At 41.0% G+C, this 13,567-nt stretch overlaps 2 protein-coding genes across 26 annotated transcripts in view; both read left to right on the forward strand.

Annotated features, from left to right (window-relative positions):
* Nucleotides 1-6,542, forward strand: part of LOC118212497 (calcium/calmodulin-dependent protein kinase type II subunit beta) — a 71,972-nt gene extending 65,430 nt beyond the window's left edge. For all 23 annotated transcript variants that reach the window (XM_035390418.1, XM_035390395.1, XM_035390397.1 and 20 more), the window contains 2 exons: nt 329-564; nt 2,231-6,542. In XM_035390418.1, the coding sequence (XP_035246309.1) occupies nt 329-561 (233 nt within the window). In that variant the 3' untranslated portion in view covers nt 562-564; nt 2,231-6,542. The remainder of the gene's footprint in view (nt 1-328; nt 565-2,230) is intronic.
* A 3,215-nt stretch (nt 6,543-9,757) lies between these two features.
* Nucleotides 9,758-13,567, forward strand: part of LOC118212545 (2-oxoglutarate dehydrogenase, mitochondrial-like) — a 31,574-nt gene continuing 27,764 nt past the window's right edge. For all 3 annotated transcript variants that reach the window (XM_035390514.1, XM_035390512.1, XM_035390513.1), the window contains exons 1-2: nt 9,758-9,882; nt 11,683-12,081. In XM_035390514.1, the coding sequence (XP_035246405.1) occupies nt 11,857-12,081 (225 nt within the window). In that variant the 5' untranslated portion in view covers nt 9,758-9,882; nt 11,683-11,856. The remainder of the gene's footprint in view (nt 9,883-11,682; nt 12,082-13,567) is intronic.

The following is a 13,567-nucleotide window of genomic DNA, read 5'->3' on the forward strand; positions in this document are numbered from 1 at the left end:
CGGGTGCCGGAGGGGGGTGGCAGTGTTCCAGTAAAGAAAAACAAAAAAAAACTAAATGGATTACATCTACAAATGTGCATTATAAAAACTTTTACTCCTTTACATTTCTTGCAGATGAATTATCAGTGAAATGTGTTGTTAACCAAAATGCATATATATATATATGCTGCACACGTGTTTATTTAAAAAATAAAAATAAACCAATCAACTTTCTGTATGTGCCCTCTCTCTTTCTCTCTCTCTCTCTCTCTCTCTCTCTTTCTTTCTCTCTCTCTCTCTCTCCCCCCCTACTCTCCCTCCCTCTCTCTCTCTCTTTCTCTCTGCTCAGTGCTGTCTAAGAACAATAAGCCCATCCACACCACCATCCTAAACCCCCATGTGCACCTGATTGGGGAGGACGCCGCCTGCATCGCCTATATCCGCCTCACGCAGTTTGTGGACGGGCAGGGCCGGCCACGCAGCAGCCAATCAGAAGAGACCCGCGTCTGGCACCGCCGTGACTCCAAGTGGCAGAACGTCCACTTCCACTGCTCTGGCGCCCCAGCTGCCCCCCTTCAGTGAAAGGTTAGCCCCCAGTTTTTTAAGCTTTGACAGGGGAGATTCATCTCATTTTCATAAAGTGGTTGTAATATATACCAAATGTGCCTAGATTCATTTTCATAAGCCTTACTGTATATCAAATGTTCACAATTTTGTTGGGCTTAGCAAACCCAGTCTTCTAATACAATTCCCAGGAAGTATTTTACTAACATCTCATAGATTTTACAGTGGTCATGTTAACGATCGCATTTTTAAAAACATTTTTTTTGCGCATAAAAAAACCACAGAAAAATATATATTGCGCTCTATAAACACATATATTCCAAGGTCTTTTTTTCAAGATAACAGCGGGCAATGATTCCGACAATGAACCACAACAAAATAATTAGTGGGCTTGCTTCGGCAAGCACACTCTTGGTATCTTTCATATGTATATATTTTTTTATTATCTGCACTTTCCGTCCAATTTTTCTAGCTCTAACTAGTCCTACAGTTTTTGCACTACATTCAAACCTTTTACACCAAAATGACCAGCTAGTTCCACACATTGTTGCTTGTATTCAGATTTTTGAAATATTCAAAACTTTTTGAAATATTCAACTTTTTGCTAGTAATTTTTCCCCATAGGAACATATTCATTTAGACGCCCTCTAGAGTCCATAAAACATATTGCTCATACCCATCCGTAAGCAAGCCCACACAATTCCTTTAGGATTTGTAACCTTTCTAGTTACCCCTGTTTCTTTGAGCCAATCATGTTTTGGTATTTGACGCTTGTGTTGTTTAGTGATCTTAGTTTTTACACAGCCATTGGTAGAATTGTGCGATTCAAAGAGAAAGCGCTTAATTAGAATGAAAAGTCAAAAACAAGATGTAATGTTCTAGCTACCTTGCTCAACATGAGCAAACTAATACAGAAATCCCCCCTATGGTTTTTAAATATTATTACACTGTGTGGCAAATATTTGTTTTGATCAGAATGCCAAAACACTTATTTTATCCCGCAAATTCCACTGTTTCTTACTGCTTTCATTGCAAGTGTCATAATAAAATTATGAACGACGTACATTTATTGTGTTATTATTGTGAGATGGCAACGTAGTTATTTTTATTGGAACACAAGTGAATTAGTGTAAAACACAGATTTTTAAATGTCTTGTGTTCCAAAGACGCAGCATTCCATGGGTTAGCATGACCGTTTTATTATAGACAAAGACTTTGCAATGAACTATGGTAACCTTAGGCCAGGGAAACAAATGGAAATTACTACTTTCACTGTTTTTTTTAGATAAACTTTAAAATACAGGAACATACCATTTACTTATTCTTATGCGTTTTGGTTTAACCATGTAGAAAATGAGTCAATATGTTTTTATGCGCCTTCTGCATATACATGAGTAGATTTGTTTGTTCCACCTTCATCATCAGCAGTAATTTGAGTTTGACAATTCTGAGTGAATTGTTCCTTCAAATGGCTTTAGATTTAAAAAATGAAATACTCCTTGTTTCAAAAATTCTTGTTGCAGGAATGGTTTGTGATGGCTTCTGTTGTGCGTGTGTGTGCGTGTGTGTGTGTGTGTGTGTGTGTACGTGTGCGTGTGCGTGTGCGTGTGCGTGTGCGCGTGCGCGTGCGCGTGCGCGTGCGCGTGTGCGTGTGTGTGTGTGTACGTGTGCGCATCTGTTTTTCTAGGAAAGACCGCTGCGGCCATGGCTGTCAAGTGCCCAGGGGAAGAGAGGGAGATAAGGAGGGAAGGAAGGAGCAAGGAAGGAGAACGAGTCCGGAGTTGGGAGAGCTTTGATCATGACCACGGAAGGCCCTCCCACTTCTGGAACCCGTCCTCAACCGCATGCACATGTCTTTACAACTACCGCCATCTGCTGGGCTGTCCTAACTACTGCACCTGCCAACAAACACCCCCCCACCCCAAAAAAAACCCCCACCCAACCGATTGCCAACCTACCAAGTCACCAATGACCCAAACCTCCCCTCGCCCCCCCCCCCCCCCCCCCCTCGTCCCCCCAACTATCGCCCCATGACCCCACGTGGCAAAAGTGTACAGCTGCAGCCACAGCAGCCGCTAGCACCTCAAAGAGTGTAAAAAAGACTCAAGTTTTATCAGCCCAGTATTAGAACCCTTTCAGTGTGTTTTCTGTTGCCACACTGTTCATGTCACGCTCGTGTTGCGACTGTCTTTGAGTCACAGTGCACAGGCGCGCCAAAGTATGTGTCCCTTATGTAAAGTTTTAAACCGAATTATTATTATGATTATTCTTACTATGATGGTTAGTCTAACTATGGCGATTGTATATTTCATTGGTTAAAAAAAATATGTTATTGATTCCAGTGGTTTTTAGTTTAATTAAGATTATTCATTTTAAATATATCTTTTTAAGTAGGCATGACTTTTTTGGTATTTGCTTTGTTTTTTTAAATTGTGCTCGAGTAAAAGATCTCTTATGGCAGTTTTCCACAGTATTTTTGTCTGTTAATGGTAGTGCTAAACATCCTGGGATTCGAACGAAAGAAGTGTCTTCTGAGACAGAAGGGTGTGTGCGCTGGGTTAAAGGCCGTCTGTGTGTGTGTGTGTGTGTGTGCGTGTGCATGTGTGTGTGTGTGTGTGTGTGTGTGTGTGTGTGTGTGTGTGTATGCGTGTGCGTGTGCGTGTGTGTGTGTGTGTGGGAGGGAGAGGAGGCCGAAGCCTGTTTCAGCAGTTGAAGATGTCATTGGCTGCTGAAGCTCATCAGCTGTACCCTCTGAGGGATGGACCTGCAGGGGGTGTGCCCGCGTACAGTCGCTGTTTTCTGTCCTTCCTTTCGCTTCCTTCAGCATCATGTCTCAGGAGGTGAATCTAAAGTTTGCTGCGTCAGGTCTGTCCCTGCCTGAGTGCTCAGGATTCCGGGAGGTTCCATCAGTCGCTGCAGCGACACAGTCAGCAGACCTGGGCGTGGCTCACCTGCGCAGAAGATCGCCTGTGTTTAAGCCTTCAACACTCTGTCGGCTTCCATCATCGTCGTCGTATCGATCACCTTCCGTTAACTGTTCACGGCCTCCAGCACTCAAATGAGTCCCGCCCCCCGAGAGTCAGGGTGGGAGGCGCCCCCCTTCCTCTGCGCCTCATTGGCTGTGCCCGACGCACAGCCCCATTCAACAGCAAGCCATTCTGTACCAGACGTGGTGCTCCACCACTGTGTGTGTTTGTGTGCGTTTGCCATCGCTAAACAAATTTTCTAACACAGAGCAGGCACCAGCCAAACCGAACAACATTCTCCATGTTGTATAGCACTACACATCCCATAAGACTTTGGGAGGCATGTGGTTGCCAGGCAATGGGACACCTCTGTGCATGAATAGGGAAAACGGGGGCACTCGTCTCTGTAGAGGGGAGCAATGGGGGAGAGGTGAACTCTTTGATGGGGGATTGCCGGAAGGAAGTTAGTTTGATGCTTTCACAAAACAGCAAGTGAAGTAGACTTGGAAGTTCCTCTATCACATCTTCGGCAAGCGCTAGATTCTAGCTGTGGGGAACGGACGAGTTTGTTGCTCGTGGACGTTTCTCGAAAGTGAACAGTGAAAATGGAGAGCAGAGATACCGTGAGGCATTTTTGTAGGTCTTGCCACCCTGAAGGTTTTTTTTGGAGGAGCAACAGTCCAGCTAACATAAAGCATTCTCACAATGTTGGTAATATGTTGTAATAGCATTGTTGCAAGGTTGCAATATTACAGCAATGTTCTGAGAATGTTTTTTGTTCTGGGTATTCTCAGGTTGTAGGGGCTATGGAGTAGCTCTGTGGCTTTGTGTTAGGTTGGACCCAGTGTTTTTTTCAGGAAGGCTTCATCTGAATGAAATCCAGTCCTTGTACCTCTCGTCACAGTCTTTTATTATTGTGTTTTGTTTATTTTTTTATTACTGTGGTTATTGTTATTTTTCATTAATGCATTACTCTGTATATGCAGTGCTTGCTATTTTTTGTACATAATTTATGGAGAAACTATGACTTTTTTAGTTGCATTTACATCGTTTTTCCTCTTGCTTTTTTTGTTTTGTTTTTCAAATGGAATTTTTGGAACTTGTGGAAAATTTGTGGACACGGGTTCGAAATGTTATGATTGCTATGACAACAACCGATGGACCCTTCTGCCGGGTTTCTCAAGCGAGCAGGATGTGTTGTTGGAGAGGGTAACGAAAAAGACTACCTCTCCGGCATTGTGTTTCCTTGGGCTTTGCAATTGGCAAGTGTGGACTGAAATGTTGGAAGGGTGAATGAAGGAATCCAGGACACTGTGAAAGAAAATTGAAATGTGTATGAGCCCAAAGGTGAAGCGTTTTCCCAGGGAGAAGTGGTCCGGCAGACCCGGTCCCAGTTGTCCTGCAGTGGAACAGTGCAGTGTGTTGGGCCAGTGCACCTTCCCCTGCGTTTCCTCTCACGCACAACATAGGGCTCCAGTGCACTGAGCCATCTGAAAGGGAAGAGACAGATTAGCTGTTAAAATGGACGCTGTTAAGTCAGTCCTCAGGTTTATATTTATTTATTTATTTATTTACAGCATATTGTTTGATTTTTGCGTGTTCCTGATGTGCTACTCATAATTACCATGGTTCTGTGCATTTATTTGTTTTTGTGGTGTTACCCCTCCTTCAACCTTAACATGAAAAGGAGAATTTTGCTAATCAGGCAATGCAGGTCACATGGAAGATTCTCAAATGGGGTGTGTCACTATCACACCTCATTTCCTGAAAAATTAGGGTTGACCTAAAAAAAAAGAACAAAGCTGTGACATCATAGACAGGTATAATTATTAATGCTATAATTTAAAACTCATGTAAAGTATTCTCCTGTGTTCTGATACACATGAGAACCTGTGTGGACATTTGTAATTTATGTTTGCTGTTGCCGTTGCTGTTTGATTGGGGTTTTGGCCCTTATTTTCTGTGAAATGTGGGGTTGGTCAGACCCTGACATTTTGTTTCAGAAAAATAAGGTTGTGAAACAGCCTGTTGATCATGTGACTCCTCTTCCCCCCTCCACAGGAAATATAGCAGCATGTTGACAAAGTGTTGTTCATATGTTCTTCTTTGTGTGTTTAGCATTGCAAAATAATAATTAAAATACATATATATCAGATAAACTTTTAAAAAAAGAAAATATATTGTAAAACTACATTTACCTGGTTATATCATAGATGGCATTTATTTGCATGAACATTTTGACAGGAAGATAAGTTTAGGTGTTCTTATTTTCTTTTTTTTACTGAATGCTGGTAATATATGAACCTTTATCTATTTTCTGAGCTTTGTACGTGCATAAAGTATTTTTGTCTCAAGATAAAACGACAATGTGATGTTGATGATGAGGACATCATCAATTATGATTGTAAGGCATGTTTTTATACAGGACTCCTTGTTGTTAAGGCAGAGGATAGTCACTCAAGATGAGAGTGTGTGTGTCTGTAAGTGAGGGTATCACGGATAAAAAAGTGGAAACACAGGTGTAATCGAGGTGCCTGACTTCCAATATTTTCAATACTTCCGAACAGTAAAAACAGTTTTCAACTACAAATGGTTTTAATTCACTTTTCACAAAGGCTACTTGGATCACTTTGGGCACTAACTAACCAGCAATCTTTACATTAGGAATAGCAGGTTGATGTGTCCCTTCATATCATTTTAATAAGCCTTTGCTCACGAAAACTCTACCACCACCTCTAATTGGAAGACACTGGAAATGGCAGGATTGGTGTATGCAGACTCTACACGTCTCTACACAAGATTATGGGCACTAGTGCAGAGTAGGAAACCCGATTTGTGTGGGTGTGTGCATGTGTGAGTCTTTGTTCTTCATAAAAACGGAAGTCTCCACACTCCTGACTCTCCGCTGCCCTGACAACTCTGAGCGAAGAACTCCGTAGTGTTTCTTCAATCATTTTACTAATCCCCTTTACCTTTTTTTCTGTTGAAAACTCATCATATAAATATATATAGTTTCTCTGAAGATGAGCCTCAGTGTTTGTTCTTTTGTTTTTCTATATATGAGGTTATATATATATATATATATATATATATATGATTATTATGTGAATCATATTTCTCTGATTATTACTGGTCTGTTCTCAGATGTGCTATCTGTGTTCTTTAACTTTAAGGAAATGTGTTAAGATGTTATCAATAAAATGGCATCTTCAATACAAAGACGACCACTCCTCATGGTCTATTTTAACAATAAAAGTTTACCCTTTTAGTGATCTATACCAGTGTTTTTAAAAGTGCGTGGCATGAGATTTCTCCAGGGGTGCTTTGAAATTTGCATTGTGTTAAAAATCTAAAAGTTATGATAAAATGACTGAAAGAAATGCTGTGAATGAAAAAAAAGATTTCAGTTCACTGGTAAAAGTCAGGTTAATGCCACTAAATTGATGATGGCCATGTACAGTTTATGCAGCATGTAGGCCGCACAGTTGTCCACCGAAGGGCGCTGTTGGACAATGTGATATGTGTACTCATCCCAATGACAAGCTCCCTGCCTCCCTGACCAAAGCTCTATGGCAAGCAGTTTTAGTTTTCATTCATTTCTAGAGGATATCGCAAATACAATTCTAACTTGTTAGAATGCAAATTCTTGATATCAGAAATTCAAATGTAACTAGTTATAATTCAATTCATTTCAATGGGACCTTTCATTTTTGATATCAAGAATTGAATTGTAATTAGTTAAATTATGAATTCTTGATATCAAGAATTGTATTTTAACTAGTTAAAATTGGACATTCTAATTAAAACTAGTTAAAATTATATTATTGATATCAAAAATAGGTATTTTAACTAGTTGAAATGATATTGTTGATATCAGTAATTGATTTTCTGATATCAGAAATTGGCATTTTAACTAGGTCAAATTCCATTTTAACTAGGTCAAAATTGAAATGAATGAGAAAAACGTTTTAAATCTGACTAGTTAAAATAGAATTTCCGATATCAAGAATTGGAATTTTAACTAGTTAAAATTTAATTTCCAGTATCAATAATATGCATTTTAACTCCTTAAAATCGAATTTCTGATATCGGAAATACACATTATAACTAGTTACAATTGAATTTCTGATATCAACAATTTGCATTCCAACTAGATAGAATTTGAATTTGCGATATCTTCTAGAAATGAATTAAAGGTAAAACGGCTTGCCATAAAGCTCTGGCTAATTACATCTGATTGCAGGATGCGGGAGGGGTGGAATTGAATGTCCATGGGATGAAGTTTGACATTTATTTGTCTCTCATTTACATTTAGCGCCTTCAGTGGAAACGTGTGGAATTGCACCACACGTTTGCCGGTTACACGCAACAATTCAGCAAGAAACGCAAGGGGCATTTCTCATTTCTTGTGTAGCAACATGTGTGGTCCAAATTTTGTAACGCAACGCAAGCTTGTGGTGCAATTCCATGCATTTCCATTAGTAAATACTGTCCAACAAACAAAGAAGTAGTTATTTCTGCTCCAGTGTTACTCACTCCATCCAGACTAGGCTAGGCTGTCACTGTGGATTAGCAGTATGTGCTGTAACCTTTGAAAGGCCTTGCGTAGAGTATGTACCAGGCCTTACCCTTTTTGCAGGACTCCGTGTTTTGTTCAATCATGTTTGCGAGAACGATTACGTACAATCCCGATTTCCCCGACTTGATCATCCAAATTAATAAGGTGTTCATGTGGCCCTTCCCGCGTGTGGACCGTAAATCTGACGCCACATGAAAGCAGGGTAAGTCACCCAGCAGCCCCTGTCTAAAGAATATTCTAGTCTAGAGCACCATTTTTTTTGCAGCCTCACTGTTTGGGTCTGATTGCTCTATGGAGTCATTCTACAAGACCAAGTCATTGCCTTTACTGTCAGCTTCAGCTATATAAACACAGACTTTGGAATCTACCCTGAATTGACTATTACAGTTACTAGACTCGTATTGGAATTTATATGAGCACCAGTGGCTACAGGGTGTCCCTGGTGTTATCTAAGCTGAATACATAGCAGACATAGCAGATAGGGATAAGATAAAGCCCGCTCGCCTTTCGTTCTCAATAGAGACCAAAGTTTATCAAATAACCACTACCAATGCCAGCTGCTAAATGCATTGTGCTAACTGAAGGAAACCATTTGGCTGGCACTAACATGACTCTGATGCATGACTCATAAACTGACGAAAGTATGCTAGTCTCTTTACCTTTATTACTGTTACCTTGGGGGGTCTTCATGGCTTTCACAGTGCACCATGACTTTGAGTGGGAATTTGGCCCATAAAGGACAGTAGGCTAAGAAGGATGTACAGCCATATGATTGACTATAAGGTGTAGAGATAGGTACACTAGCCTGTTACCATTTTATAAGAATGGGTGTGTAACATATGTGTGCTAAATGACATAGGCCAGAGTGCAAGAGAAAATTGCACTGGAATTTTTATTCACAATGTATTCTTTCACTCTGAATCCTCATCTCTGCATAATATTCATTAGCCGACCATTGACAGGGATTCCGTATGAAACTACAGCAGGTCCTGGCACACATCTTGGACACACATAAGTATATCTTCCCATTATCATTACAAAATATATTTATTTTATTATATGGGAAGGGTTAAAAGCCTATGTTGGGACAGGTGTTGCATATTAGCCTAAAGCAGTACATATGATAAGTTGTAACATTGTATTAATGTGTACTGTGATGTCTATGTTTTAGAGGAATGAATGAATGAATAAATAAATAAATAAATAATAAAAGCGTTCATAGTGGACCTAATGTGGCGGTCAGTGAACATAAAGACAAAATCCCTGCTCATTACATTTTCACATGCCATTCACATACATACAGGGCTGCTTCAAAAACAGCAAGTAATTTACACTGACAAATTGTTTCACCGAAGCATAAATAGTTTCACTGATCTGAGTGGTCATGCCTAGGTTACAGAAACACTCTCAGTTAGGATGGAAGGTTTTTTCAGTTAAGTAAGCAGCTGGACTTGCTCGTGATCTCTATAAATAATATTATTTCACAGCTCGGTAATGGTCTACAGAGTGCAGTGTACATAGTAGGCCTGTCTGTACAGAGCAATGCTCAACTGATTGCTGTCCATGCTTATTGGAGCCGAAGATGGCAGTGTGTACCTTTTTTTTTGGCAGTGTATGCTTTTTGATGCCATCAGCTTGTCGTGACGTCAGAGCCATATGACGCAGTAGACCCGAGATCGAAACATTCTCTGTTCCCGCAGTGGGAGTCAGTGGGTATCCCGGCTTTGTGTATTAAATTGAATCCGCAAGAAAACGCATGCTTTCTACTTTCAGCCGCGTTCAACCAGAGCTTAAGTAAGTAATCTCGATGTTTCCTGACATTTGATTTTTTTTTAAATATACATAGATAGCTTGCCTTGTAATTCTCGTCAGCACTGGCGGTCACAAGGCAATAAATTAAATACTATAACTAGCGCTCCGTTGCTCCGTTTGTGTGAAGTAAATTGGAGTTACCAAGCGGGCAGATGTGTGTTGCTGGAATCGGAGTGTTTTCTCACTGCAGTGCACTATGCATTGCGAGTTATCTGCCAAGGTAGCTTACTCTATTGGTGTTTAAATGTACATTTCATCCTGATTGATAACTTAACACAATAATTACTTGTGCGATATAATGTAGTTAGCCTGTTAGCTACCAGTTCGGAAACGAACAAGGCAGCAAACTAACTCGCACGCTGGCTGTCCGGCTATTCGCAACAGTTGCATTACATTACATTACATTCATTTGGCAGACGCTTTTATCCAAAGCGACGTACAAAAGTGCATTTCATGGTCGTAAACAACTGCTGAAACAACAACAAAGTTGCAACAACAAAGAATTACTAGAAAGCCGGCCGGTGTAACATTGTTTCCAATGACCGTGTTTTTGTGTGAATTTTTATGGGGAACACAAAGTTATGGATGGTACGAATCTCCAATAGCTGTATAATACGCAGCTCTCCAGGCGGCCAAATTTATGACAACCAATCCAGTGCAAAGCATGAAAAATTTCAGGGGCGAATTAGAACTAAATGATTTTCTTGGCGCTGGGATGGGGTTTTAAAGCACTACCGGGCACCGGTCAAGCTACTGAAAGAATATAATTTCACAACTTTCCGACGTTGCCTAGGCAGTACATGTAGTTTATCCCCTTGTTTATGTTTCTGCTAATGTTATCATGTTTGTCTAACTTAATTTTACTTCCAGAAACTAATTTACCAAACTCAGACTTGTATAGGCAATTAGGTATCGTATAAATTAGCTAGCATTAGCAACGCCGATGCGGCATTTCAGCCGTATGTAAATAGACAGGGGAAAGGTCAGAAAATTTTTATCTTTTTCCTCCCCTCTCGGTTGCGGCTACTGCTGTCCGGTGGCTATCCATCTCCATTGGCAAATTTGTCACAAGGCTTCCACATTTCCAGTATTCCAATAGCGTTACTGATCATCTTGCATTGTCTCAGTTTCACACATCTCTGCCCATATGAAATAATTTGTCTTGGTGTTATGCATGTCCAAATTGTATTTGTGTGCTTATATACTTTGTACAAGACACTAAAGACAAAGACACACAAAGATTGGTGTAACCCTTCCACAGTGGTAACCAGCCATACATATTCTTACCTCACCCAATTCAAGAGGAAAGGGCTCCACCACAGACTAACCAGACACTCAAACCCTGCATACCTTCTGTCTTCTCTTCTTCTGAAGGACAGGAGTTGGTGCTGTGTGACAGTACTGATTGTCCATTGGCCCATTATTGTCCTTGGTCACACCCCTTAATGAATTTTCACATAATGCATCAAATTGGAATGTTTCTGCACCCAAATAATTTATGTTTCTGAAATGCTAAGTAACAAGGAATTTTCCCATCGTTATCATTTGGAAAACTTAAGTTGATAAAATAGAGAAAAATAGAGAAGCGTGTTTACTGAGAATGGTACGCAGCAGAGCGCTGTATTTTGGGAGGTAGGCTGTTTATTCAGCATAATAACTAGACATAAGTTTGTGAGCATTAATGGCTTGATTAAGATAGCATAGCATGAAAACTGGTTTTAAAGGACACTCGATTGTTGTTTTTATTGCACCAAAACGAATCCCCAAATCATTCCTTTTTAGGTAGACTGATAAAGAAGAAAAGAGGACCACAGAAGAAAGGAGACAAAGCAGAGTGAGGAGATTCCAGTGGAACGCCAGACGGGGGAGACCGTGGAAAAGCAGGGATCTTTGGGTTTGTGCTCAAACAGCAGGGTTGCTGAGGCCGGAGAGAGAAGCGTGCTGTAAAAGACTGCGATGCACCGCTTAAGGACTTGCGCTGCAAGGCTGCGGCCCATCGCGGCCTCTCGGATCAACCGGAACTTTTCGCAACGGAGGCCGGCAGCCATGGCCAGGACGTTTTGGCCAATCAGGTGCTACACCGCGCCTGTGGCCGCTGAGCCTTTCCTCAATGGGACCAGCTCTAACTATGTGGAGGAGATGTACTATGCCTGGCTGGAGAACCCCAAGAGCGTGCACAAGGTGAGCGTCCTGCCGCAGGCCAGCGTAATGGACACATTGTCATCAGCTCATTGGTATCATATCAGAAGTAAACTAGCCAATCAAATAAGGTTGTGTACACTGCTTGCAGTTTAGCACCACTGCAAGAATATGTCTCAGACTGTTTTGACCCTGTTTTGTTTATTTAGTTTGACCCTGGTTTAGGTAGTGGTGGTGGTAACTGTGTACAGGCTTCATGGATCGGGGGGGGGGGTTAAAGCCTGTAAACCTGAGGAAAGGTTGTTATGTGGTTATGTGGCTCCATCACATATTCTTTACAGTCGCCAGATGCTCAGCTCTGGCATAACTTCTGTCTACACTGACTGTTAATGACAGGAGGCTGCGGTTGTTATCAGGAGTTATAGTACAGGAGATCTGTTGCCCTGTGATTGTCCTTGGTCACTCCCCATAATTAATTTTCAGAAGGTGTATCAGATTGGAATGGTGCCACTTCAGCCGCAGGGTGATGGAACTTTCAGTGTTCAGAGTTCAAAGCTGAGTATGTGCTGGGTTTATAGGGCTCATAGACCACTCCTGGAGACTCCTGACCACAGTCAACACTGGCCGGATATGCACAGCGTGCATCCCTGCCCTGAGGGCCGATGCTAATTCTGTTATCTCAGATCTCAAGCAATATGAAAACCAAGGTCAGAGGTTCAGGCAAGGTGTAGCGAACAGTTCTTTTATCTATTGATAGCCTGTGTTTGCTTTCTTGTTGCACACAGTTTACAGTTTGTTGATACATTGTCCCCACAGGTCTGAGTTGACTTAAATGTCATCAGTGACCTAATCTCTGTTGAACAAGAACACCAACTCCTGACTTATTTTTGTGTGAAGTTTCAAGGCATGACGGGAAAAAAGTAGCTCTTTATAAAGATCAAAATCAGTTTCCAAGGCAACAGCACTCTAAAGCAAGAATTCGATTTTGGTTATTTGTTTTATTAGACTATGGCTTTTAAAACAAAAACTTAACTTTGTTACCAAACATAATTTGGGTTATTTTTTCAGGTGTCAATTTTAGTGATGTGCAAGAACAGCATTCTTCATTTTTCTCAGTGTTCTGGTAAACTCGCCAGAAATGAGGAAAGACTCTCCTCATAGTTAGTTAGCTGCCTCTAGCTAAATAGATAACTTTGTCTAGCTTGTCCCTCAGGTTCATATATATATATATATATATATATATATATATATCTTTACATTTATATAGCACTTTTCTGCATGCTCAAAGTGCTTTACAGTGAAGGGGAACTCGCCTCACCCACCACCAATGTGTAGCACCCTCCTGGGTGATGCACGGCAGCCATTTTGCGCCAGACAGCTCAGGTTAAATGTGTAGTTATGCCATGTGACACTGGTAATGACGTGGCCAGTCACTGAAATGTATCATCAGCACAAGAGTGTGTCTTCTATGGCTAACCAGAGCATAAATTTGGATAGTTTCCCATTGATTGCAATGCTGAGACTAACA

The sequence above is a fragment of the Anguilla anguilla genome, chromosome 14 (genome assembly GCF_013347855.1).
Source record: "Anguilla anguilla isolate fAngAng1 chromosome 14, fAngAng1.pri, whole genome shotgun sequence".
Classification (NCBI taxonomy): Eukaryota; Metazoa; Chordata; class Actinopteri; order Anguilliformes; family Anguillidae; genus Anguilla; species Anguilla anguilla.